The 24567-nt window shown below is 40.0% G+C and overlaps 2 protein-coding genes across 4 annotated transcripts in view; both read right to left on the reverse strand.

Moving 5' to 3' along the window:
• Positions 1 to 612: 612 nt before the first annotated feature.
• LOC149009913 (RNA-binding (RRM/RBD/RNP motifs) family protein) lies at positions 613 to 3454 on the reverse strand. The gene is made up of 4 exons (XM_089164122.1): positions 2889 to 3454; positions 2299 to 2400; positions 1562 to 1834; positions 613 to 955 (listed from the first exon to the last, which is right to left on the reverse strand). The coding sequence occupies exons 1-4, from the start codon at positions 3327 to 3329 to the stop codon at positions 902 to 904; spliced, it is 870 nt and encodes a 289-aa protein (XP_089020248.1). The 5' UTR covers positions 3330 to 3454; the 3' UTR covers positions 613 to 901.
• A 1327-nt stretch (positions 3455 to 4781) lies between these two features.
• Positions 4782 to 24567, reverse strand: part of LOC149009914 (pre-mRNA-processing factor 39-1-like) — a 32781-nt gene continuing 12995 nt past the window's right edge. The window contains exons 9-11 of one of the 3 annotated variants that reach the window (XM_089160381.1): positions 8510 to 8818; positions 5958 to 6068; positions 4782 to 5234 (exon numbers count right to left, since the gene is read on the reverse strand). In XM_089160381.1, the coding sequence (XP_089016507.1) occupies positions 5121 to 5234; positions 5958 to 6068; positions 8510 to 8818 (534 nt within the window). In that variant the 3' untranslated portion in view covers positions 4782 to 5120. The remainder of the gene's footprint in view (positions 5235 to 5957; positions 6069 to 8509; positions 8819 to 24567) is intronic. The other 2 variants (XM_089160380.1, XM_089160379.1) reach the window with 2 other exon arrangements.

Here is a 24567-nt window from a genome sequence, read left to right on the forward strand (position 1 = left end):
ACAAACGGAGGGAACGGGGAAGGAGAAAAAAACGGGAAGTCGGGGGCCCCCCGGCTGGTTTCAAGCTAAAGGAATTCTCCCTTTATGCTATGTTTGTGCGAAAGTCTTTGACATTAAATTCACCTTTTAGTAGTATTTAATGAATACCTTGAAACAATATAAAAAAAATATTTTCTTTATTCAAACAACTTTTTTGAGACTAAAATGAATATTATTTTCAATTTCATTTTAGATGTAGGGCACTCTTATATAATTTCCTAAATCTAGGGTTAGGCATGGAGGCAAATTTGTGTTAAATTTTACCAATCCTTTATTCTTCTTACCTACCTTTATTCTATTATTTTGTTAAATTATTTAACTGTTGGCAAGTCTCTTTGTATGTGTTGTCCGGAAAGAGGAGGACTTAATGATTATTCATTCGCCGGAACAAAGTTAAAATTTTGGTGGATAGGGATCCCGTAAAAACTTCTTTCGAGAAATGGGCCAAACAGGGTCATTTCTCAAAAACAATAGCGAAGGGCCCTAAGACTACCACTTGGATCTGGAACCTACATGCTAATGCTCACGATTTCGATAGTCTAATGTTTTTTTTCCATGGAACGGAAAAGAAAATTAGTTACAACTAAAAGATTCATTTAAGTTAATATATTGTGTGGTAGTAAGGGGCACTTTCTAAAACAGGTGTGATAGTAAGGTGGCAAATCAAGTTTTCTACAAGGAAAGCTTCTAAGTTGCAAACTATAAAAGCAATGAATGCAATATACACAAGAAGGAACTGACAAATTAGCCAACAACCATCAAGGGATGTCATCTGTAAGCTCAAGTTATCTCATCAACTCATCGAAACTAGTGCTGATGTTTCTCCTCTTAAGGCCCCAGATTCATGGTGGGTTTTTTACATTCAAGATCGTTTACCCTGTGCTATGTTGACACGTATTGCTCGCCCTTCTACCTCCTGAAAACCAGAAAAAAGATCCCAAGCAGTTGAGGGAACAAATTAGCTACTTCATATAATAATAACAGTCTGATGCAGAGGTGAGAGTCTTGCATCATGGATATGGTTTAATGTGTCCACATATGCATTAAAACATCAGATATATATGACAACAGAAGGCCATACTTTGGAGATTTAATTGGATAAGAAGCAACTGCTTCAAGGTGATGATCCTGGATTTGTGCTCAGAGGTTGTCATCAAAATTGCTTATGCATGAGAGAAACCATGAAAAAAGGGAAAAGCACCTAGCTGATGTTCATTGTTCACAAGCCATGACATTCTCATAGATAGCATACACTTGCTACTATGGAGTTGAGGTTTAAAAAGTCGAAGCCAGAAATTGCATCAGAACATATTCATGATGTTCGAATCGGAGAGAAGCAAAGATTTCCCATATATGTGATACTCTGAATAAGATTGTTTCAGGCTTCAGCTGGATCCATGTAGGCCTGGACCTTGGCTAAAAATAAGCATGTAAAAAATGGATGATGCACATACATTCATGCTTATGTGGGAGTGTAGTGAATAAAAGATTAGATGCTAAATAGAGAGAGAAAGAGAAGTACCACTCCATTGAGGGATTCAAGAGCAGCATCCATCTCCAGCTTGGATGAATAACTAACAAAACCATAACCACGAGATCGTCCTGTTTCTCCATCATATAGGACCCTGGCTCCAACAACATTACCATATTCTTGGAACACTTGTAGCAAACTCTCTGATGTGACTGACCATGATAAGTTTCCAACAAAAAGCTTGTAATCCGTTTCAGGATACATGGGTTCCTTAGGCTTTGGTTTATCTGACAAATTCACCCTAAGTGTCCGACCCCCATATGTCTGAAAATTAAAATTGTTTCATTATATATATATATTTATCAATTTCTGGTATAAGAATTTCAGATAAAAGAGCAAATAACACATATAAGAACATTCTGCAAGTATGTTAAATCCGTTGCCAAATTTCACTGAAGTAACGAGTCTGAAGATTTGGTTGTGTTACACTGTTACAGTAACATGATGGAATGTGTCAAGGAGATAAGAAGAGGATTTAATTTGACAGCCTCATCCATTAAATTGTAACAGATACTGGAAGGATTCAAATAACACGGATAAAACTTGAATCATAAAGGGAAATTATACGATCAGATAGTGAAGCAAGATAGGAACATGAAGTATATGTAATAGTAACATCTGAAAAAAAAAATCTCAATAGCCATAATTTGATTATGCATTTTAGATCTGACTACAGAAGATAAGCAGATAGAATTTTTCTCAAGATGAGTGAGAGAGAAGGATCTTACACTTCCATCAAGGTTTTTGATAACTGCATTTGCATCTTCAATACTGCTCATTGTAACAAATGCAAATCCTCTGCTTTTACCTGTATTCCTATCATAAAGCACCTAATACCATAAAAATAGATTAGAACAAGTACTGGCTGTAGTGCCTTGGGTAATAGGCCAATTACTCAGAGCAATCCCATCAACCCTGCTCAGCTTGGTAACAAATGGGGATTGAGGTTTTGCTTCAAACAGATCCAATGCGGATCTCATTTTCCTTGGCATACTTGACTCATTCCCTCAACTGCTGTTGAACAAATCAACAAGTAGCCTTCACGAATAATGCGACAAGAAGGGGAATGGATTGGATGGATGCCACTAACTAAGTTGGTGAGCTCTTAGAATTTCCTGAATATTTAGGGCATGAAAATGAAATATGAACACAAAAAGGATTTTGCATGTTGAAGTATGAACACAAATGGGGAAATCTAATTAGGAAAAAGGCCTTGCACACTCGATTGGTCCCAGGGTAATCGACTATATGGAACTCAGCGAAGACCAAATCAAATCGTAAATGATATAAATGAAGAAGCAAGGCAGTAATTAAATACCTCAACCATTTCTGGACTTGCATAATCTTGGATAATTCCAGCAAGTTGAGCACTGTCACAGTTATAAGGCAAATTACCGAAGTAAAGCTTGGTGTTTTGAGGAGCTTGATCAGCTTCCTCACCATCCAAAACCTGATCCTCTTCCTTCTCATCAACAGTACCTTCTGGCTCCTCCGCCGATTCGGTTTCTGGTTGGAAAGTTGTTGCTGCCTCTTCTTGTGCAACAGCTGCTGAGATCCTCGGTGTGCGCCAGTTGTGGAAGATCACACCAGTTGAGACGAATTCGCTGGAGTGAGAGTGGGACACTGAAGCTGCCACTTGTAGAGTTCGGACGTGGCCAATTCTTAGGACAAAATCAAGTGCCACCTGTTTTGAACGGATGCAACTGGTACTAGCAGCGGTGAAGCAAGAACCTATTGCAGCTGCTGCTGCAGCAGCCATGGTTGCCGGAATCTGTTGCTCTGCTACTAGTGGCGGTGGTGGTTTTAGCCTGTTAAGGGTTTAGGTGTTCAGTAGAGAAGACGAAGTGCCTTCTGGGAGGGAAGCTAAAGTTCATTAAGAGTGCTAAGAGTTATGTTATCCGTGCTGACTTGGGACGCTAATATCCAATGAGACGCAAAATGGATATGAGAGATAAGGTTTTTATCCCACGTGGAAAAATGTACTCGCGTGCATTATTTTCAAAATCTTTAATTTGAACTTTTCCAAGTCATCTTCTACGTGTTTGTCGGCATGTGCACCACAAATGCATTTCAGTCAATCTGGAGTCCCAAATGTCATATGTGCCCTCCTCACATTTTTACATTTTTCCCAAAAGATAAATGTGGGGCTCCAAATGTCATATATGCCCACCTCACATTTTCCCCCAACATATAAATGTGGTCTTCACATCACACTTATTGGGATTTTCATCTTTAATTATTCACTTAGGGCCTGTTTGGTTACATCATAGAGATTTCAAATCTACAGAGTCATAATTCATAAAATTGATTGTTTGGTTGTAAAATGAAATATGTGGATTCATCCTGAAAAACTGTTTGGTCACTCTAATTTTTGTGAATGCGTAAATATTTAGCGTTTTTATAGTGGGAGTAACATCCAATGATGAATCTCTAGATTTCATTAATCCAAGATTTTTCACAACCAAACCGGTATCATATTCATGAATCCAAAATTTTCAATTCTATAGATTCATGTAAGCAAACAAGTCTTTAATCAATACTCCACAACGAGTCATACCCTATTGTATGGTAAAAAAGTGATAGAACCAATACTTTTATTGTATGGTACAAAATTGACAGAACCACATACCTCTCCCCGATGGATAAGGGATCCAAACTCATGAACTGAAGACGAGTAAAATTGTAAAAACGCACGCAGGGATAACAATTCTTTGAACTGAAGAAATGATATTTAGGAATTCTGCCTTGAGGACAACCCTGAATTTAGTAATGTCTCCAGCAGCATTGCAACGATTTCCAAATCAAAACAATTTGTTTACAAGACAGACATCCATGAAACTTGAACGGGTCTTCTCAGGAAGCTTTAAGGAGCACTTTTAAATACGGGGAAAAGAAAAAGAATAGTTTGAAGCATGCAGGTTAAAGTTTCTCACAATTGAACAGACTGACTTCTTTTGGAAAAGCAAAATTCCAGGCCGGACAAACAGCAAAGAGAAACAAAAAGGGCACACGAAAAAAAAAAGAAAACCCAAAACCAAAGAACGCCAGGAGAGAGAAATACCATTGGGACAAGCAAAGAGAGGGAAAAGACACTTAACACTCCTGACATATTTAACAATTCTGCCCAAACATTCCATTCTAATTATTCGATAATCAAACCATTCTTGCAAAAGAATTTGTACTTATTTTTTTAATAGGCATAATAGAGAATGAGAATTGATACCAAAAAGAGCCTTAATCATGTTGATTGGTATTTCTCATTGAGCTCCCAAATCAAATTACAATCATAGGCAAGATTACATACAATGTCTGCAATAAAAGGAAAACAGTATCCAATATCCAATTCTACTGGAATTCACCTAATGGGTGGGTCAGATTTCCAACACATTGCCTGGTAAACACAGATCCCTGCTAAAATACCAAAGAGCTACCGCACCCAAGTTCTATAACCCTAGGGCACATATGACATACCCTATAATTTCTATCAAATAGATGCAAGAAGACCCTAATTTACAGATGGCAAAATTGGGAAGGGATGATATTTAACTGCTTAATAATAAGTGCCGTAGTACGCCTGCTGTACTGGCGGTGCCTGTTGTTGAGTTGGTGGAGCAAAGGTTGCTGCTGTGGCTGGTTGGACATAGCTTTGCTGTGGAACAGCCTGCTGAAAAATAATCAAATAAGAATATCATGATACGTACAATAAAAAAACGCAACAGCTGAGCAATTGTCATTCCTTTCTGCTTCCCACTTATTTCTACATTTTTCAACCAAAAGCAATTCAATTGAAATCACTAAAACTTACTTTGCAGAAAAAAGGCCAAACCAGAAACAGATAAAAACATTCTAGTTCCAATAACATATCACACACTTCAGTTTCAACTTTCCATAACAGGAAGTGAGGACACGGCAGCCAAATGCTAAAATGTGTATACAACTGGAACATTAGTATAATCAACACCATCTCCAACTCTAATGCTGAGCAAGCAAATATTATTCTGTGATTTCTCACCTCCAGGCACTCAAGACTGCTAGGTAACAGATGTTTCTCTGGGGCCAACAACCTTGACAACAATGATTGTGACACTTCTGAAAGGCCATTTAGGTCAACCACAATGGATTGACTATGAACCAAAACTCACAGACTTAACAGCAAGGGGTTACAAACCATTGCTAGACTTGCAGTGCACATGAGAATGCTGGTCCTAGATGAAGATGATAATAATCAATTCCAATCCTACACCTCAGGCTCAAATGCTCAATTAAATTAATGGGACAAATGTTAAGAAGGTGGTGGACAAACTGGAGAATGCCCTCAAGAATGTCACAGGATTATGTAAGCCAAGTGAAACTCCAGGGATTTTCTGACCAATAGTCAAATAAATACCTGGGCAGGGTATGTTGGCGGATAAGTGCCATATGCAGCTGTTTGGGCAGTTGACGTGGCCACCTGAGGAGTGTAGGTGCTGCCATAACCAGCATACCCACCATATCCAGCCTGTAAATCATATACAGCAGACAGAAATCCAGTTAGGCAGCGATAAAAAGGAGGCTTTTCCCATAACTTTTTTTTCCTATGCATAAGTATTAATCAAATTAGATCTGCCAAAGTAGCTTTTCTCTTCTTTTGTTAGACGACAAGTACTGAAGACAATAGGAAGTTTGCATCCAAAAGAAAACAATAACCCAAAACATATACACGACAAAGGGTAAAATATATGAAGATCCCTTAGATACCACATCTAGAACACTGACATAAGACCCTGTCCAGGACAAACATAGAGTGCCTACATCAGATCAGAGAACCTGTTATGAGAACTATGTCGGCTTACGCAGAAGAAGACAACTAAAGTAAATTGAAAAATGATCTCGCATCAAAGAAAGAGATTAGTTGACCCAGAGATTCTGCTGAAAAATTAAAATATCTCACAGGGACCTTGTTAAACCTAAATTCGACGAAGCCTCATTACTCCTCTTATTTCACAACTGGTTCAGGCTTCTACTTTTCTGAACCCTCCAACTGGTTGCACGGTTGGTTGTTATGGTAGCTAGCCTAATAATCTCAATCAACTTCCCCTGACATTGTACTGCCATCTAATGGTTCTACTCCAAGATTCTCCACACCCCCCCACCCCACCCCCTCAGTTGCATCCATTTCCAATGACAGCTAAACATAGTTACAACCATTTCAAGCAAATGCCATTTCCCCCTTAGTAAGTATGCTTATTCCATTTCCACATGGTAAATGGCTAGTACAATATTGGTGCAGCTGCTGCTGCACTAATCAACAAGATTGAGCATGGAGTCCAGGCCAGGAAAAATAAGACCCAGATTTGGTAATTTGTTAAAATAAAGCTAAACAGGAAACTTTTCTTAAAAACATTAGGAGCTAATGCTTTAATTAAAGCTACAAGACTGAAGAAGCATAGGGAAGAGCATCAATAACATAGGGAAGTGCTTCCAGTGGGGGAGTGCAGTCCCCGCACATGCATCGGGGCCATTGGGTGTGAGGTGGAAGAATCATGGGATGGAAGCCAGTCAGTTTGCCCTGGTCCCCCACTACCACCCACCAAAAAGAATGCATCTGTACCTAGGGGCATCATGCAGACTCCCCACCTTCCAACTGATATTAGATCGGCTGAATAGCAATTTTAAGTTTCATGGTTGCAGGTTGTTTCTTGTTGAAGACCACCTATATTGTTCTCTCCCTTGTCTTGCTCTGATTTTCAGCTTCTAACCACAGGTATGATGTTGACGTTTCTTTTCTTATCAACTCATTATTTCTCCTATTCTTCCTCAGTTTTCTAGGTCTGGACAGGTACCATGCTTTGAAGTCAGGTTTTCATCTTACTTTCTTAGCTCACGTCTCCTTCAAGACACATATTTTTCACTGAAATTCAATAGTCATCCTCTATTCATATCTCCTCTATTTATCTACTAGGTTGCTCTGAAACAAGGTACCACTACTCTCACCACTCACCAGTTTCTTCGCCACTTTACAGTTTACAGGCAATCTATATTTCTTCCCCTGTTTCCTGTTTTCATTAAGATGATGTTTTCTGGTTTCTCTTTTTAGTCATCAGACACTTACACCTAGGTGACACTGTTCAAGTGACCTTTACCCAAACTGGTTCACGGTCCCTTGTTTTTTTTTTGGGTGAATGAATAATATATTAAAAAACAACATCGGCACAACAGAAAAATAAAGGGCAAACAAGAAAGAAGGAAAAAAAAAAAGGGGGGGGGGGGGGGAGGAGGGAACTCAAGAGGGGGAGATGAAGGAGCAGCTGAGGCCCTAGAAGCTAACAATCAACCTATTTCTGGGGCTGTCATCAACCGGGGGATGGGGGAGGGAGAACAATCTAGATGAAACATCAAAGAAGATGGCTTTCCAAATCAGATCTAGGGATCGCGATTTGGTGGTCCATCTTCTAAGGTTGCGCTCCCACCAAATGTGATGGATGGCGGCACAAAAGACTAGCTTGCCAAGGCGGTCACAGATGGAGAGACCAGCATAATTCCTTGAAATCCAAAGCCAATCACGATCAAACCCATGTGAACGCCTCGAACGTGGCCAAATGGATGCAAGGGCTCTATCCCAAAGGGGACGAGAGAAGGGACAGGAGAAAAATAGGTGGTCAATGTCCCTTGTTTCTTTCACATTTATGAACAACTTTATAAAAAAATTACCCATAAAGTCATAAATACAACCATACAAGACCTGGATTGGTATTTCTTTCAAATTTCATTGCTTTCAGGGATTTGACTAGTTTTCTGATTTACCTTAGATATTTCAATATGGGTCCAGGTTATTATTATGGCTCCAGCCATGTTATCGGTCTACTCTAGACTCTGGACTGGACCATAAAGTAGATTTATAACTCCATGCAGCAGAAGAAAAAAAATCACATAACAGCAACAAATTAAAGCAAATCCTACCTGTTGGCCATAGCTAGGGTTCCATTGTTGTCCTGCCTGTGCAGCTTGTGAAGCCTGTGACCAAGCTTGAGGCTGCAGCCCATATCCAGCAGCCCACTGATTCTGTGCTGCCGGGTATGCACCCATAACCGATTGGGTTGTTGAGGGAACACCTGCATAAGATCTAGCAAGCTTTGCCTTGTCTGATGCTAGAAAGTCTTCAGCATGCCGTTTCCTCAACTCTGACGTGTTCCTGTGACGTAAAAAGATCCTGGCATGCCGATCTTCAGCCTTCTTGATAAACTCTACATCTCCAAAGAGATCCAAAAACTGCAAGAGATATGAAATCAGAATCTGAGAAAAGAAAGTAACTTCAATATATTACAAGAAATATCCAACAAGCAATTTATAACTACAATGTGGCAGTTTGTACTCATTAAGCAGTACAATAAGGGTACTCTTGGTATTCATTTATCTAATAAGGTTATATTTGTCTACAACAAGTCGATATTGTAAATAAGGGGAATGTATTTTTATATAATTTTCTCTTAATAGGAATTTTTTTAGTAATGAAGAAGAGATTATTCCATTCACTTCCTCCTCTTTTTGCCTTTTCCATTGATCCTTGTGTGCTGCGCTGGTACTTCTCAGATATCGTCACAGCCCCGACACTATAATGGTGCACAGGTTAGTACTCTGTCTTCTATCCCTCCGTCAAAATTTCATGCCAGACAGTTTCAATTGTAGCATAATATAATTCTTAGTTGGTTGATAAGTCATGAAAAATGAGCATTTCAGAGTTGAATATCAAAAAAGAGGACCACTAGAGGTGAGACGTATGTTTGATAGGATCATCAAATTCAACATGTGGAATATCACAAGGCACACATCCTCTAGGTCATAAAGGCCTCTGTGAAATCCAAACAAGTAACAACATCATGGCATGTCCAACTACCTGCTAACCCAGCTACAAATAGCTACAACTACTGAACCTATTGAGTTGAAAAAAAGGAAAATTATCAGGGTCACTGATAAGCCCCTTCTATCACGAGTCTATAAATGAAAGCGTGGCAAGCAAATCTCCTAAATCGGGTGGAAGATTTGAAGAGTCATATTACATTCACGTTACTTGTTTAGGATTAGATTTGAAGAGTCATATTACATTCAAGTTACTTTTTAGGATTAGATTTGAAGAGTCCTATTTGAATTGGGATGATTTTGTTGATTAATATTGTAGGAACGAAATTGCTATAAATAGAGGGAAGGAAGAGTAGAGGAGAGAAGGTTTTTGAGTTATTGGGTGAGAGTTATTGCTCTTGGGTAGCCATAGGATTCACCTACTGCTAGTAGTGTGTTTTGTTTCTCGTTCAACTTTATTCAAAGTCCATTATTGCTATTATCTTTTTGAGTTATTCCATCTTTGTTAAGTTGCCTCATTCGGGTACTTGACAATTGGTATCAGAGCTGTAACAATCCAGGGAGGTGATGGCACTACCTTCGTTTTCTGGTGAAGGAAGAGTTCAAAGATGGATTTTAGAGGTTCTTCTCTTCTGCTGGGAGAACCAGATCGATGAAGAGCGGTGGTTGGGGGTGGCGATCCAACATCTGGAAGGAGAGGCACTTGACTGGATCTATCGCAAGAATTGGACGACATTTTCTTGGACGGGATTCAAAGAAGCCCTGAAGTGTAAGTTTAGCGACTGGAGACAACCGAGATCAAATTTGGAGATAGACACCAACCAGGTTGGATCAGAGTATAGTATCAATGTGACTGAATCGCCAAATCGGGCTGTAAAGAAGGCTAGAAAGAAGTATCAAACGGAGGATGAAGTACTCTTTCTGTTCCACATTTGGAGATGTGGTGAAGTGAAGAAGCATAGAATGAGGCCGGGTACAATCGGCGGCAAGTTGCAGGCGGCGAAGACTTCGGTTTGCAGGAAAGGAAGAAGACGATGGAGTTTTAGGTTTTTTGGGGTTGGTTTGATTCACCTCAAACTGGTATGTGGGTTTGGTCCAATCCCTATGAGCCAAAGATTGTGTTATTTGGGCCTCAACCAGTTATGTTTCGTCTCAAACTTAAGGCCCAAACAAACCCAACATAAAGACTGGCCCGCTAGACCCCCAAAGAAACCCCCTTGGGTCAAGCCCACTACATTAAACCCCAACCCATCTTATTTCATTAACCCAATATCCAACCCATATTCCTTAATCCACCATTTTAAGTGCTTAGGCCTAACCCATTTAAAAGAACACCCTTAGGCCCAACCCATTCCATTAACACCAAGCCCATCTCGTTTGATTCAATGGAAAGGACTGCCTCCTTGTGAAAATACTTGGGAAATTTATGATGAGATGCAGTCCCACTTTCCAGATTTTCACCTTGAGGACAAGGTGAAACTGTTGGAGGGGAGTATTGATAAGCCCCTTGTATCACGAGTCTATAAACGAAAGCGTGGCAAGCAAATCTCCTAAATCGGGTGGAAGATTTGAAGAGTCATATTACATTCAGGTTACTTTTTAGGATTAGATTTGAAGAGTCATATTACATTCAGGTTACTTTTTAAGATTAAATTTGAAGAGTCATATTACATTCAAGTTACTTTTTAGGATTAGATTTGAAGAGTCCTATTCGAATTGGGATGATTCTGTTGATTAATATTGTAGGAACGAAATTGCTATAAATAGAGGGAAGGAAGAGTAGAGGAAGAGAAGGTTTTTGAGTTATTGGGTGAGAGTTATTGCTCTTGGGTAGCCATAGGATTCACCTACTGCTAGTAGTGTGTTTTGTTTCTCGTTCAACTTTATTCAAAGTCCATTATTGCTATTATCTTTTTGAGTTATTCCATCTTTGTTAAGTCGCCTCATTCGGGTACTTAACGGTCACCCCTTACGGTTTACCATAATTTAAAAGTCACCCCATTAAGTATGCTAATATCAAATACCCCCTACGGTTTACCATAATTTAAAGTCACCCCATTAAAGTTTACCATAATTTAAAGTCACCCAATTACATTGTTAATTGTTGAATTCCTCATTAGAAATCTGATATTGATTAGGATAGCTCTATCTTCTTTAAGTTTCTTAATACTCTTGCATTCAATTTCGTGTTATGGTGCCAAGATCCCCATCCCCTTGTTTCCCTATTGATTCTTGTTAGTTGTGTTTACCAATAAGACTTATTTCTCTACTTTTGCTGTCTTACATACATGATTAATCAGATTTCAAGTGCTGCAAATTCATTTCTTTACTATCTGTCAAGAATAGGTGTTTAATTCTAGGAGTTTAGTAGCCCACTTTGTAGGTCCCCTAGTTTCTAGGGTTTCTCCTACATCACTAGTGCTTATAGAGAATCAAGGCCTTATTTATAGACTCTAAAAGAAACAAACTAAGACTCAGATTGGGAAACCTAATTGACTTCAAACTGACTCTCTAATTCTAATTATGACCAACTTGACCAACAACTTCTCAAATAAAAAAGGATTCTATCCTAACTTACTCTAGATAGATCCAACTTGGATTCTAGGAGTGGATATGGAATCCTAATAAAAATTAGACTCAAACTAGGGGATTCCAACCCAACCTAGGAACCTCACCTAGACAAGGACTCTTCTTTTTTGAGGTCGAGAGACAAGGACTCTTCAATAGAACACTAAATGATGATCCAAACAAGAAAATAAAAATAGATCTAGGTCTTGAAAATTAACTGGGCTCAATCAAACCCTGGCCTAGGACACCATGAAATTTGTAAATTGACCAAAATACCCCTGGATCGAAATAGGGGCCATAGGTTTGGGGAACTAACCCTAGGCCCTATGCAACCCCTGGAAACAGTTTACATCATATGGTGGGTGGGTGAGAGCAAAAAGAGAATTTGGTCATTGGACAAATAATTCCTTTTTGGTTTTGCAACCCCAACCCCTAATTGCCCTGCATGGGTGGTTGTTTTCTTTTTCTTTTTGTTTTTATGGGAAAATTATCAACGTCACTTCTTGAATTGCTCCCTAATATTAATGTCACCCCAAAACAAATCAAAATATTAGTTAGACCCCCTACCAATAGATTGTTTTTTGGACAAGATAAAACAAAAACCCCTTCAATGGTGTCTAAGTATCTATAATACCCTTTCTAATGTAAAGAATGAATTCCTTGAAACCAGAAGTGAATACAGATTTAATAGTGTTAACCTAGAACCATGTAACATTATGGCTATGATTCCTAAAACAATCTCTCAGCAAGTTGATTTCACATTCGTTTGCTTGGTTTTTTTTCAATTGAAGAGATAATAAACAGTCCACATAACCGGAGAGGAATTTGTCTTTAGAAAAAAGACTTCTTGTTGATAGGGGATCTACATGATATTTTTGTTTGGAGTAACACTGATATTAGGGGGTAACCGGGGGGTGGATGCTGGAAATTGCAGCAGTGGTGGAAGAGGGGGGGGGGGGGGAAGAAAACAAAAAGAAGAAGAAACTTAGTTTTTTCATTGAATGGGTATGATAGGTTCACACCATTATAGGGCCATACTTGACTTAAAAATTAACCTGCCAACATCACTACTTAACTTTGGCACTGTTAAAACACTAGGAATGCTCTCAGTTTCTTCTTCATCTTGCACTATTTCAGCCATGCATGCTTTAATGTCTTCCTTTTCAAAAAATTCTGCTACCTACATAATCCTTGTTCTAGTTTCAAATGTTAGCTCTTCCCCTTCAGGTAGAACAGAACCACAAGCTAGGTCAAGGGCATAATGAGCATCTAAAAATAGGAAGGTACTTCTTCGGGCAATACCCCAGGAGTTACTTCAAACTTCTTGGGCAGCATTGTCTTCTATTGTTTTATACTTGCTTGCGTAGGCCCCTGCAGTATTGCCTTCTACCTGTAGAATTTCCTTTATTCAAACTTCAAGTTCCTTGAGCTGTGTGAGCTTGACTTCATGTTGTCTTTCCATCATTGGAGCTTTAAGTGCTGCCTATTTCTCAACACTGTTTGCCTTGATTTCTTTAACTGTTGGATCCTTTAGTCTTCCTATAAGAGCAAAAATTGTTTTTGCCTTGTTATCAAAGTTTTTCAACTAGCATTCACCTTGTTTTTGTCTTTGTTTCCATCCCCAATACTAAGAATTTGGCTATGAGAATCATTTTGACATTGATCTCCAACGAATGTAGCTGCCTCTAGATGGGAGGTATTCCCATTGTCTTCTTTGATCATGACCTCCATTGAAGAAAGCTTGCACGTGCTCTTCAAAGTCAAGTGTGTAGTTGTCTTATGATGTGGCCTTTCTCTATGGGGGTCTTTCATCCTCATCATATCTATCAAGGTGGGATTATCATACCTGTATTCTCTATTATAAGGAACTCTAGGGTAGACATTTCTGTCAGCACCTTCCCTGTTCCTATATTCAGCTTTGGAGGACCTTGGGTGGTATCATTGTTTGAAGGTTTTTAATTGATGATGTCATTGAATTCTACTCTCTTTTGGGTGGAAAGTTCTGCTCGGTTCTTCTTTCACTTCTGCCCAGGTAATAGGTTCATTGCCTTCATTTTTCACCTCTTTCTATAGCATTTCATTGTCGATGGGCATATCCTGTTAGTTGAGTATATGCTAAATCAGCTTGCAGCACTGACAAAAACTAAAGCATCCATAACAACAACAACAATAAGCCTTGTCCCAACTAAATGGGGTCGGCTACATGGATTCTTGCCCTCCAATCAGTTATGTTCGAGGCCATGCTAGATACAAGGCCTAAGCTATACATATCCTTTCTCACCACTTCTCCTAAGGTTATCTTAGGTCTACCCCTAGCTCTTCTAGTTCCTTCAATATGGATTATATCACTTCTCCGAACAGGAGCATTTATAGGTCTCCGTTGAACGTGGCCGTGCCACCTCAAACGACTTTCTCTAAGCTTATCACTTATAGGAGCAACTCCCAGACCAACTCTAATATGATTGTTCCTTATCTTATCCATCCTAGTTTTGCCGCTCATCCATCTTAGCATCCTCATTTTTGCTACACTGAGTTTATCTATATGATTCTTTTTAACAGCCCAACACTCTGCACCGTATATCATAGCTGGTCTAACAACGGTCCTATAAAATTTTCCTTTAAGCTTTAATGGAATACGCCGATCACATAAGACCCCGGACGCACCTCTCCACTTCATCCACCCTATTTTAATTCTTTGGGAAACCTCATCTTCCAAATCACCTCTTTTACTTATGATTGAACCTAGGTACCTAAAACAATCACTCTGAGGAATCTCTTTATCGTCAAGTATCACCACCTCATCATCTGCCCGATCATGATGAAAGTTACAAACTAGATATTCTGTCTTCGATCTACTAAGTTTAAAGCCTTTTGATTCCAAAGCTACTCTCCATGATTCTAATTTGGTATTTATCCCCACTTGGGTCTCATCAATCAACACAATATCATCCGCAAAAAGCATACACCAGGGGACCTCATCTTGAATGTCTTTGGTTAATTCATCCATTACCAGTGCAAATAGATATGGGCTTATAGTTGACCCTTGATGTAGCCCAACTGTTATCGGGAATTCATTACTTTGTCCCCCCACTGTTCTAACACTAGTCACCGAACCATCATACATAACCTTAACTATATCTACATATTTACTTGCAACACATCTTTTCTCTAGTACTTGCCAAATTAACGCTCTAGGGACTCTATCATAAGCTTTTTCTAGGTCAATAAATACCATATGAAGGTCTTTCCTACATTCTATATACCTTTCTATAAGTCTCCTAATTAAGTAAATAGCCTCCGTTGTAGATCTTCCCGGCATAAACCCAAATTGGTTCTCCGTAAATGTAGTTAAGTGTCTCAAACGGGTTTCAATTATTCTCTCCCATAATTTCATCATATGGCTCATCAATTTAATGCCTCTATAGTTATTACAACTTTGAATATCTCCTTTATTTTTGTAAATTGGAACCACAACACTTCTCCTCCAATCATCTGGCATTTTCTCTGTGCTCATAATCTTATTAAACAACTTAGTCAACCAAACTAGTCCATGGATTCCTAAGCTCTTCCATACTTCAATTGGGATTTCATCAGGACCTTGTGTCTTGCCGAGTTTCATCCTCCTTAAAGCGTCTTTTACTTCGGACATCGAAATTCTACGTATATAAGTTCGGACACTGGTGCCTTGGTGAAAAGTGTAATCGTCCGAAACATAAGTGCTTGAAGAATGCTCATTTAGTAAACTACAGAAATAGGTTTCCCATCTTTTCTTAATGTCCTCCTCACAAACTAATACTTTACCATCTCCATTTTTAATACATCTAGCATGGTCAAGATCTCTACTCTTCCTATCCCTCATCTTAGCTATCTAATAAATATATTTTTCCCCTTCCTTGGTGCCCAACTTATTGTATAACTCTTCATACTTCCTTTCCCTTGCTTTTCCCGCAATTTTCTTAGCTTCATTTCTATACAACCTATACCTTTGAAGATCTTCAACATCTTTAGTTCTTTGCCATGTCTTAAAACTAGCTTTTTTATTCCTAATGGCAACTTGAACCTCACCATCCCACCACCACGTCTCTCTATAAGAATGGATCTTTCCTTTTGATTCACCTAGAACATCTTTAGCCACCTTTTTAATACACATAGCCATCTCATTCCACATTGCATTGATATCCCTTTTAAAATCCCATTTTCCTTGTTTGACTACTTCATTAACGAGGAAAATGGGATTTTAAAGGGATACCAATGCAATGTGGAATGAGATGACTAAAGCATCTATCAATTTATAAAATACCTGAGGATCATCTCTGCCATCATATGCTCCAACTCATATACCTCAGGAGGTCTATGCCATTCTCTTACAAAAATGTACCTACGACAATGAACTTGAGGATATACTTGACGTCTATCACATTCTGCCATAGTTGGTTCTTCTTTGATCTGATACTACTCTGATGCAGCCATGATCGAATAAGGCTGCAGCTTCAAGGATCTCTAGGCCTAGATTGCATTCCAGACCCAAAAGAAAGGTTTCGGTTAGGGTGTATCCGTGATTGTTTCCCAATTGATTCCTAAAAATTGTGTTTTAATTCCTCGCTGGGGATTTGGTTTGGTTTGATGCGATATAGATGGATAGAAGTAGAAGGATGTTTAGGGTGTGAGGGATGCTTTAAGTTTTTAACCCACCCCTTAGAAGTTGAAAAGTTCCTCCATATGGGGCAAATTTGAGATGGGATGAAAATTAGGGGAATGGGATAAAACTTTAAAGGAATTTATATGTTGATCCTTAGAACAATCTTTTCAAGTTTCAATGATTTTGGATGGGTAGTTTGGGAGATATTGTGTTTCTCAATTTTGGAGGAAAAACAAGGTGACTATAACAAGGATGGATAGATCTAGGGTTTGGTTGGTCAGAAGGGGCTGAAATTGGGATGGAAGGTCACTAGGGTTGGGGGAACGAGGTTGCCAAAGTTTTATGACAGTTCTAATGGTTAGATTGGCTAGATCTGACCTTGAATTTTGGGTCTCTAAAAAGTCCAAAAATTCAAGAAAATGGAAAAAATGTGGGCAAGGGGATTGATGAGGCTTCCAATGTGCCTGGTTTGGACCTTGAATGAAGCCTGGATGAAGCTGGAATGCAGCTGTCGATGGTGGTCAAAGGCTCTCTTACAGCCACCATCAAGGATCTGAGCTAAACTTAGCTTAGAACCTTACTAGGGTTTATTCTTCAGATTTACTGATAAAATCAGACCTCATGCTTGGATCTTCAAACTGATTGACATAACCAAAATATCTAATGCTTGGATCTTCAAACTAATGGACAAAACCAAAAGTCCTCATCCTGGCCCTCCCAGACTAATTGACAGAACCAAAGAAACACATAAAAAGTGCTCAAAGGGAAAATTATTTTCTTTCATTCAAATCAGTTCTCAAACTCAACCAATGGGGGGGCTACATAACGTTACATAAGAAGTCCTACTGAAATTTGGAGTTAGAAACTGACTTTAACTAGGAAAATAGAAACTGACCAGCCCAGACTGTTTTAAGACTCATAAAAAATTGAAATAAAACATTAGAAAAAGACTATTCTTCCCTTATAACTTAAGTTCGGCAGAATTTACATAATTACATAATTAGACCAATTAACTAATAGACTAAACTATTTTCGTACTATACCTAAATGCTAAATTTTTGGGCCCATAGAATAGGCCCATGACCACACAAACGTATTAAACGAAGGCCCAACATCTACTTACATGGACCCCAGGTTGATTTCAAAGGAAAATAGGCCAATTCAGTGCTGGATCTGCATCATAAAGTGAAAAGTGTAATCACAATTGGGGGCCAATGTTACATCAAGGATCAGCTTCACCCCCTTATCTGGCTGTGTGCCTGTGCATATCATTAATGATTCACCCATTGATGCAGTATCCAACCCCTCCAAGACCAAGTAGAGGTCCAAAAGACACCCCCTAGGGTTACTGCTCAGCAGCTAGGGCTGCTGCCCGAGAGCTTATTTTCTATTTATTTCTAGATCTTTCCTTACTTGATCAGACTACTAGCAGAAAAATTGTAATTCTGTCAACTTGAGGGGCATGTTAGGCATGCAAGTTTTCCTTTTTCTTAGACACGTATTTATTTATTATTTTAACTCAGTCACTTGTACAAGACTAGCTATAAACCTCACAATATAATAAGGCTGGGAATTCAAATCAGACTAGGAATTCCAGCCCATAATTTGTGTAAATGGATCCCTTCACTCAACGGGAGGGTCAGATTTAGAATATTGAGTACAAAGCTTCTCTTTGAGCATCTCTCGTGTGAAAATTTTGGTTCTGTCAATTGGCATTGAAGATCCAAGGCTTAACAAGGTTCTCAGTGTAATCAAGCTTACACTCTTGACTATGGCTGTATACTGCAGCCTTCAACTCCCATTTTTAGGCATATTGCTGCCTCCATAAGGCTCCAATCAAGTAAACTGGCAGTCTAAAACACCCCCCCCCCTTCTTTTTTTTTTTTTTTTTTTTGGCCCCCCCCCCTGGTCCGCCCCCCCCTTCACCCCCCTTTTTTTTTTTGGGGTTTTCGGGCTTTTTGAGAGACCCCAAAACCCCGGCCCCTCTTTTTATCAATTACTTCAGTCACCTCCCCCCCGGCCCCGGCCCCCCCCCCCCCCCCCCCCCCCCCCCACCCCCAGACCAGGTAAAAAATTCGATCGAAATGAACATTTCGACCTTGGAAAAGGTCGAAATTTCGAGGTTCGGTCGAAATTTCGACCGAAACTGGATACTTTTTTCCTGATTCTTGAAAACTCAATTTCGAGCCTCAAATGCACTCAAATTGATTTGGATTTTTGCATACTAGCTATTTCAAACATAATAAACACTATAATAACTACTAGTTTACTAAAAACTACGAAAATGTAACATCCAACATTCAAAGTATATAGTACATGAATCGGAGAAGAAGTTGTATTGTTATACTTACAAGTTACAACTTACAACTTACAACTTGCTTACAAGTCTATTCTATTCAAGCCTCAGGTCTCCCTCTTCCGCTGCCACCCCATACAAATGACAATATAACTCCCATGATGTTTGCCCCCGCCCCATATAGTTTTGGACATAGTCAAAAACGCACCTCTATATGTGGCCTCATCCACATGCATAAGATTCCCTAACGGTGGGAAGTTGTGAATCTCCAAAGGCGGTGGTGGTGGGCCTTGTGGCTGTGGAATAGTGTGGAAGATCCGCTCAACAAATGAAAGACCACCCCCCGGCTCTCGGGACTAGGAGAAGGATAAGGATGCGATAAGGTCGCGGTGGTGACTCCGATAATCGATAGTGGGAGGGACACCATAAGCTCCATAGGCCGCTCCATAACCATAAGGCTCTAGTCGTGGCTGGCGGCCCGACCCGAATCGATAGCCGGGAGGGACACCATATGGTCCATAACCATAGGACCATAACCATAAGTCGACTCGGTAGAACCAATACTCTCCACGAGCGGTATCATATGAGGACTCTGGAGGCCTATGCCATCCGGATCCTCTAGAGGTGGAGGAGTCTCTAGTATCATCAATGCTCATCGATCTCATAGATCCCACCAAGCTCTCGGCATCGGATGGACGGTGGACCCATATGATGGTGTGTCCTCTGTGCTCCAGCCATGCTGTTTCCCCTTCCCCTTCCTCGAATATGTAGAGGAAACATTTTTGCCTCGAGATGCGGCTCCGGTATGGTGCGAATCCTGTGTCGCGTGGGTGAACCGACTCTCTCCCGTGAATCTCGGTGGTCGTCCTCCCCCCCCCCGACTCTCCGTCCGGCGGGTGGTGGTGGTGGTGGTCTCTCCCTAGGATCGGCTGAATCCCGATCACGAGGTCCCACACCCTCCTCATCCCCTCCATCATCACCATCACCGTCATCATCACACCATCATCGCATCGCCGGAGGCTGAGTCACCTCATTCTCGGTGTCGGACCAGAAAATCAAATCCTCACTCGGGTGGATGCACTAGGGTGTGGCACGAAGGGACGGGCGGGCTCGCATGTGGCCTCCCCTCCCGGGCCATGAAGTCCCCCACATCAGCCCCCATCTCCTCCGCAATCGACTATTGGGAAGACCTCCATCCTCATCCAGCAATCCGTCTCCACTATCCCCGATCCCAGTCAACCTCGGGTTATCATCATCATCCATCTCAAATATGTCGGCCAACTCGATATTGGTGCTCTCTCTGTCCATCCCCTGTCTAATATGATCCTCTCTCAGTCTCATATTATAGTGTAGGTAGACAAGGTCCTCTAGACGCTTCACACCCAATCGGTTGCGCCTCTTTGAGTGAATGAGGCTGAAGGTGCTCAATTCGCCACAACCGGTGGCGAACATGTTTGGGAGAGCACTTTGCTGCAATCCTACTCAAGTTGTGTGAATCACGTCCAAATTGCAACCACCACTCAGCTGCAACAAACATAGACTCCAAGTCATTTTAATACTTAAATAACTAAATTAAAGATAGAATCATAGAATATAATAATTAAATGTATAATGTATAATGAAATAAATGAATGAACTTGCGCGAGGCGGTTTCCCGTCCCGATACAGCCACAGCACGACCAAAGCTCCCAGTGGCATCCCTAAAAGCCTTTATCTAATATATGAAGAGAAAAAACAATAACTAGTTAGTACTTAGTAGTTACTACTTACTAGTTACTACTTACTAGGTTAATGACTTAGTATAAAACTACGAATTGTGAATATCAAATGATTCTAATCACTATCTCACCTCCATAAGGATGATTGCTTGTTTAGTGATCCGGTTGAACTTCTCCACTACGGTTTGGACAGCATCCATCAAATCTTGCCTCATCCCAATATTGTCCTTGTAATGGTACTTGGGATTTAAATAGTATGCTGTGTAAGAAAAAGTATGTCATAAAAGGGAATAGTTAATGCTTAAGCCTTAATAGTGTGATAACATAATGAAAATTAAATTAAATACTAGACTTAAGTACTTAACAACTAACAACTCACCAGCCTTATGCGGTGGATCTGCAACATAGACTCCCATCTCTGTTGATGATTTGAAGGACTTTCTTGTTGCCGCGTGGGTAGACTGAGCAACTTGGCTTCATCCTATCTCGCAGCAAATATGTGTGCTAGAGTAGGTTTTCTTTGCTGATCTACCATCCTCAACACATTCACCACGAGGCTCAAGCATCTTCACTACTATCCTCACATTGTGCAGAAACTCTCATCGAGGATAGTCAAGCGAGCTCTCCTTCCTCCCACCGATGAAGAACCCTCCCGGTTAAACCACTCCTCGATGCAAACATACTCCTAAGGCCGGTCTTCCTACTCTCAAAGCTCTGCAGTGCTATCCAATTAGTAGCAAATCTGGTTATGCCGGCCTCACTAACTCACCCCGACACTTGTCCCTCATCATCCTTAATGCATAGGTGTGGTTATATATGAAGGTGCTAACATGTCGAGCTTGGTCCACCGTATTCTTCACAAGCTTGACCTTTCCAATCTCCTTCAACATTAAGTCAATGCGGTGAGCAGCACAAGGAGTCCAAAAGAGCCTATATCGTCCATCCATCAAGGCATCAAGCCATCAATACAAAGTTATAAAGTGTACATGTATATGTGTAATGTAAATATATGTATTTACAAATGAAAATTAATACTATATGTTTAGACTTTAGATACGGAGTTCTCTTGCATCTTCAACCTGCTTTCTTGTAGTTGGAGCCATTATCGATCACAATTTGAACTACATTTTCCCTCCAACCTCCTTCACCACTTGCTTGTAATTTGTAAATGTATTTTGCATCCTTCTTCTCACCGGATGCATCTCCGACTGAGGAACACGTCCTCCCATCACAATTCAACATGAAATTGATGATGGGTGCTAGTGGGACCGGTCCAACCATCGCCATCGAGTCACTCCATAATGATTCCACGTGGGCTTTAATCCCTTAATGTATTCATTTATGTCCTCTTTATGCTTAGGCAAATACACATTGTATATCTCGTATGGAGTGGGGCCCCTGTACACCACTCCCCCCCCTCCTATCTGCTCAATCATATCTCTGTAGTAGGGCCCCTGAGCTGTATGTCTGGAACACTATGGTAATGCGCCCATTTGGAGAAAGCCATCCCCACTTTCTCCTTCACACTCCCCCATAAGTGCTTCGACTTTCTGTTATGCTCGGGCCTCGCAAATAGGGCCGGATCATTGCGAAGAATCTCAGATCCGGATCTGAGGATGTCTTTGAGGAGCTCGACCCCTTGTAGGGGCCCGTGGGATAGGGCCTCTGCGACACTCGAGACCTCCTCGTGGGGACTTGGGAGCCACCTACACCTCCCTACCCTCGGCTCTCTAGAGGACCCACAACCCGGACCCCTCTGGCCTCCGATGTCATCAATCCTCTGTTGCTCCCTACTCATCATCATCGCCCTCCTCGGTGATCGGCCTCGGATCGGGTCACGCCTCTCTGGCTCATCCCTACCATAACCCTCGGGATCGGAAGGTCATCTAAACGAGCATCCTCGAACTCATCCCTCTGTGTTCTTTCTCTTTCCTCTTTGCTTTCCACCACTAATATATGAGGCCATTGCCTTCTTGACCTCTACGGGCACCTTTGGGCACCTGTTACATCCTGTGCCACCAGCTAGATGCACCTTCAATCTAGTGGCCCCACCTCCTCCTATTTGTTTCTTGCGGTAATTACACTCACTCTTCCTCTTATCAGCGGTGGCCTTCCATGATCCCAAGCTATGTCGACATCTTTAAAATAGAGTGCGATACAAAAACACATACTAAGTATCTTGAAAAGCTCCACAATATGCTCTAAAAATGACATACATGCTTCTAATAATAACCTCCTATTTTTAAATATTAAAAAAAATATGTATAACTATATAAGTATTTTTTTAATATATAAATAATTTTAAAATATATAAAATACACACTAACTATCTTAAAAATATCCACAACATGCTCAAAAAATTGCATACATGCTTCCACTAATACTCTCCTATTTTTAAATTTAAAACAGAAATTAATTATTTTTTTAATATTTAAATATATTTTTTAATTATTTAAATATATATTAAATACAGTAAAATTACATAATTAACAGAAAAAAAATTAATTCAACACCATCACAGCAATATGGGTCTCAACTCTCACATACATCCATTTGAAGCTTATACATGTACTATACATAAACATTTTTAACAATATACATAATTTAGTAAATAATTTTTAATAACAGAAAAATAAAAAAATAGTAGGAAGAATCAAAAAATAATTTTGACACACAAATTCATAGATTATCACCTAAAGTAAACATATATAAATTTGGAAGCAATCTAACATGATTTAAGGCACAAATGAAACAAAAATCAAAAAATGAGGAAGTTGGTTACTCACCTTGCAAGATTTGAGAAAATGCACAAATGGAGGAGCAAATCAAGAGTTTGAAGGAAATGGAATACTAGAAATTAGGTGTAGAATGGGATGAAAGCAAGTGAAATGAGCAAAAATGCAAAATTAGGTCGAAATCACCGCGAATCGCTCAAACGCGAAACTCACGGAGGCGGCGAGGGTAATAAACCTACGCAGGCGTCGGCCCGATATGGTATCGGGTCGAATTTGACTCGTATCGACCGAAATTCGGCGATACGAACGAAATGGATACTCGTGCTACTACTCAATTTCGTTGAGTTGGATTTTTGCGGCATTTCGATCGAAATTTCGACCATTTGGATCCAGGGGGAGGGACTATAAAATAATAAAAATGAGATTAAAAAAAAAAAAAAATTTGTTTCCCCCCCCCTCAACCCCAAAAAAAAAAAACCCTCGTATTTTCTAATCTGACCATCCAAACCCAACCAACTTGGGAGATCATATCCCCATACCATTACCTCCATTCCCTCCAAGTTTCAGCCCATTACAATAACTTTTCATCCCATATCTTAAGAACCTGCCCCATCCCACCATACATCTCACTATTCTAAATCTCTCCGAAACTAAGACCCCACCACCCCTGATACCATCCCATCCCAATTTACCAACCAAGGAATTTAGAGGCCACTAGTTTAAACCCAATCCAGGAACCCATACAACATACACGAAATCAAGATTTGGGACTAGAAACTAGTCTAAGAGATCTTGGAAGACTAAGCCTTATTCAAGTCAGATCGCATCAATCAGATACATTCAAGATGAGGTTTCTCAATGTATGCCTTTAGCAGATAATATTATTTTAGTAGATGAGACAAAAGCAAAGATTCACACCAAGTTGGAGTCATGGAGATCAACCTTGGAACTAAAAATTTTTTCTACTAATCTTCTGAAACATAAATCTAGCTTTTCGTCCATCTCTGGAAATCATCCCAACAGTTGGAATACTACCATGTTTGGATCAAATCACCCTCACAGCCCTTGGAGGACTAGATCTAATTTGCAGCCTCATCTGACCATCAGAAACCCTACATTCCCTCATCTTCTTCCTTTCCTAAACATAAAAACCAATCTCTAATTTATTGCTCTTTCAATTTCAGCAAAGTTCCACCATCAACAAA

Source organism: Hakea prostrata, chromosome 7 (assembly GCF_041222555.1).
Source record: "Hakea prostrata isolate BN-2017 chromosome 7, UWA_Hpros_2, whole genome shotgun sequence".
Lineage (NCBI taxonomy): Eukaryota > Viridiplantae > Streptophyta > Magnoliopsida > Proteales > Proteaceae > Hakea > Hakea prostrata.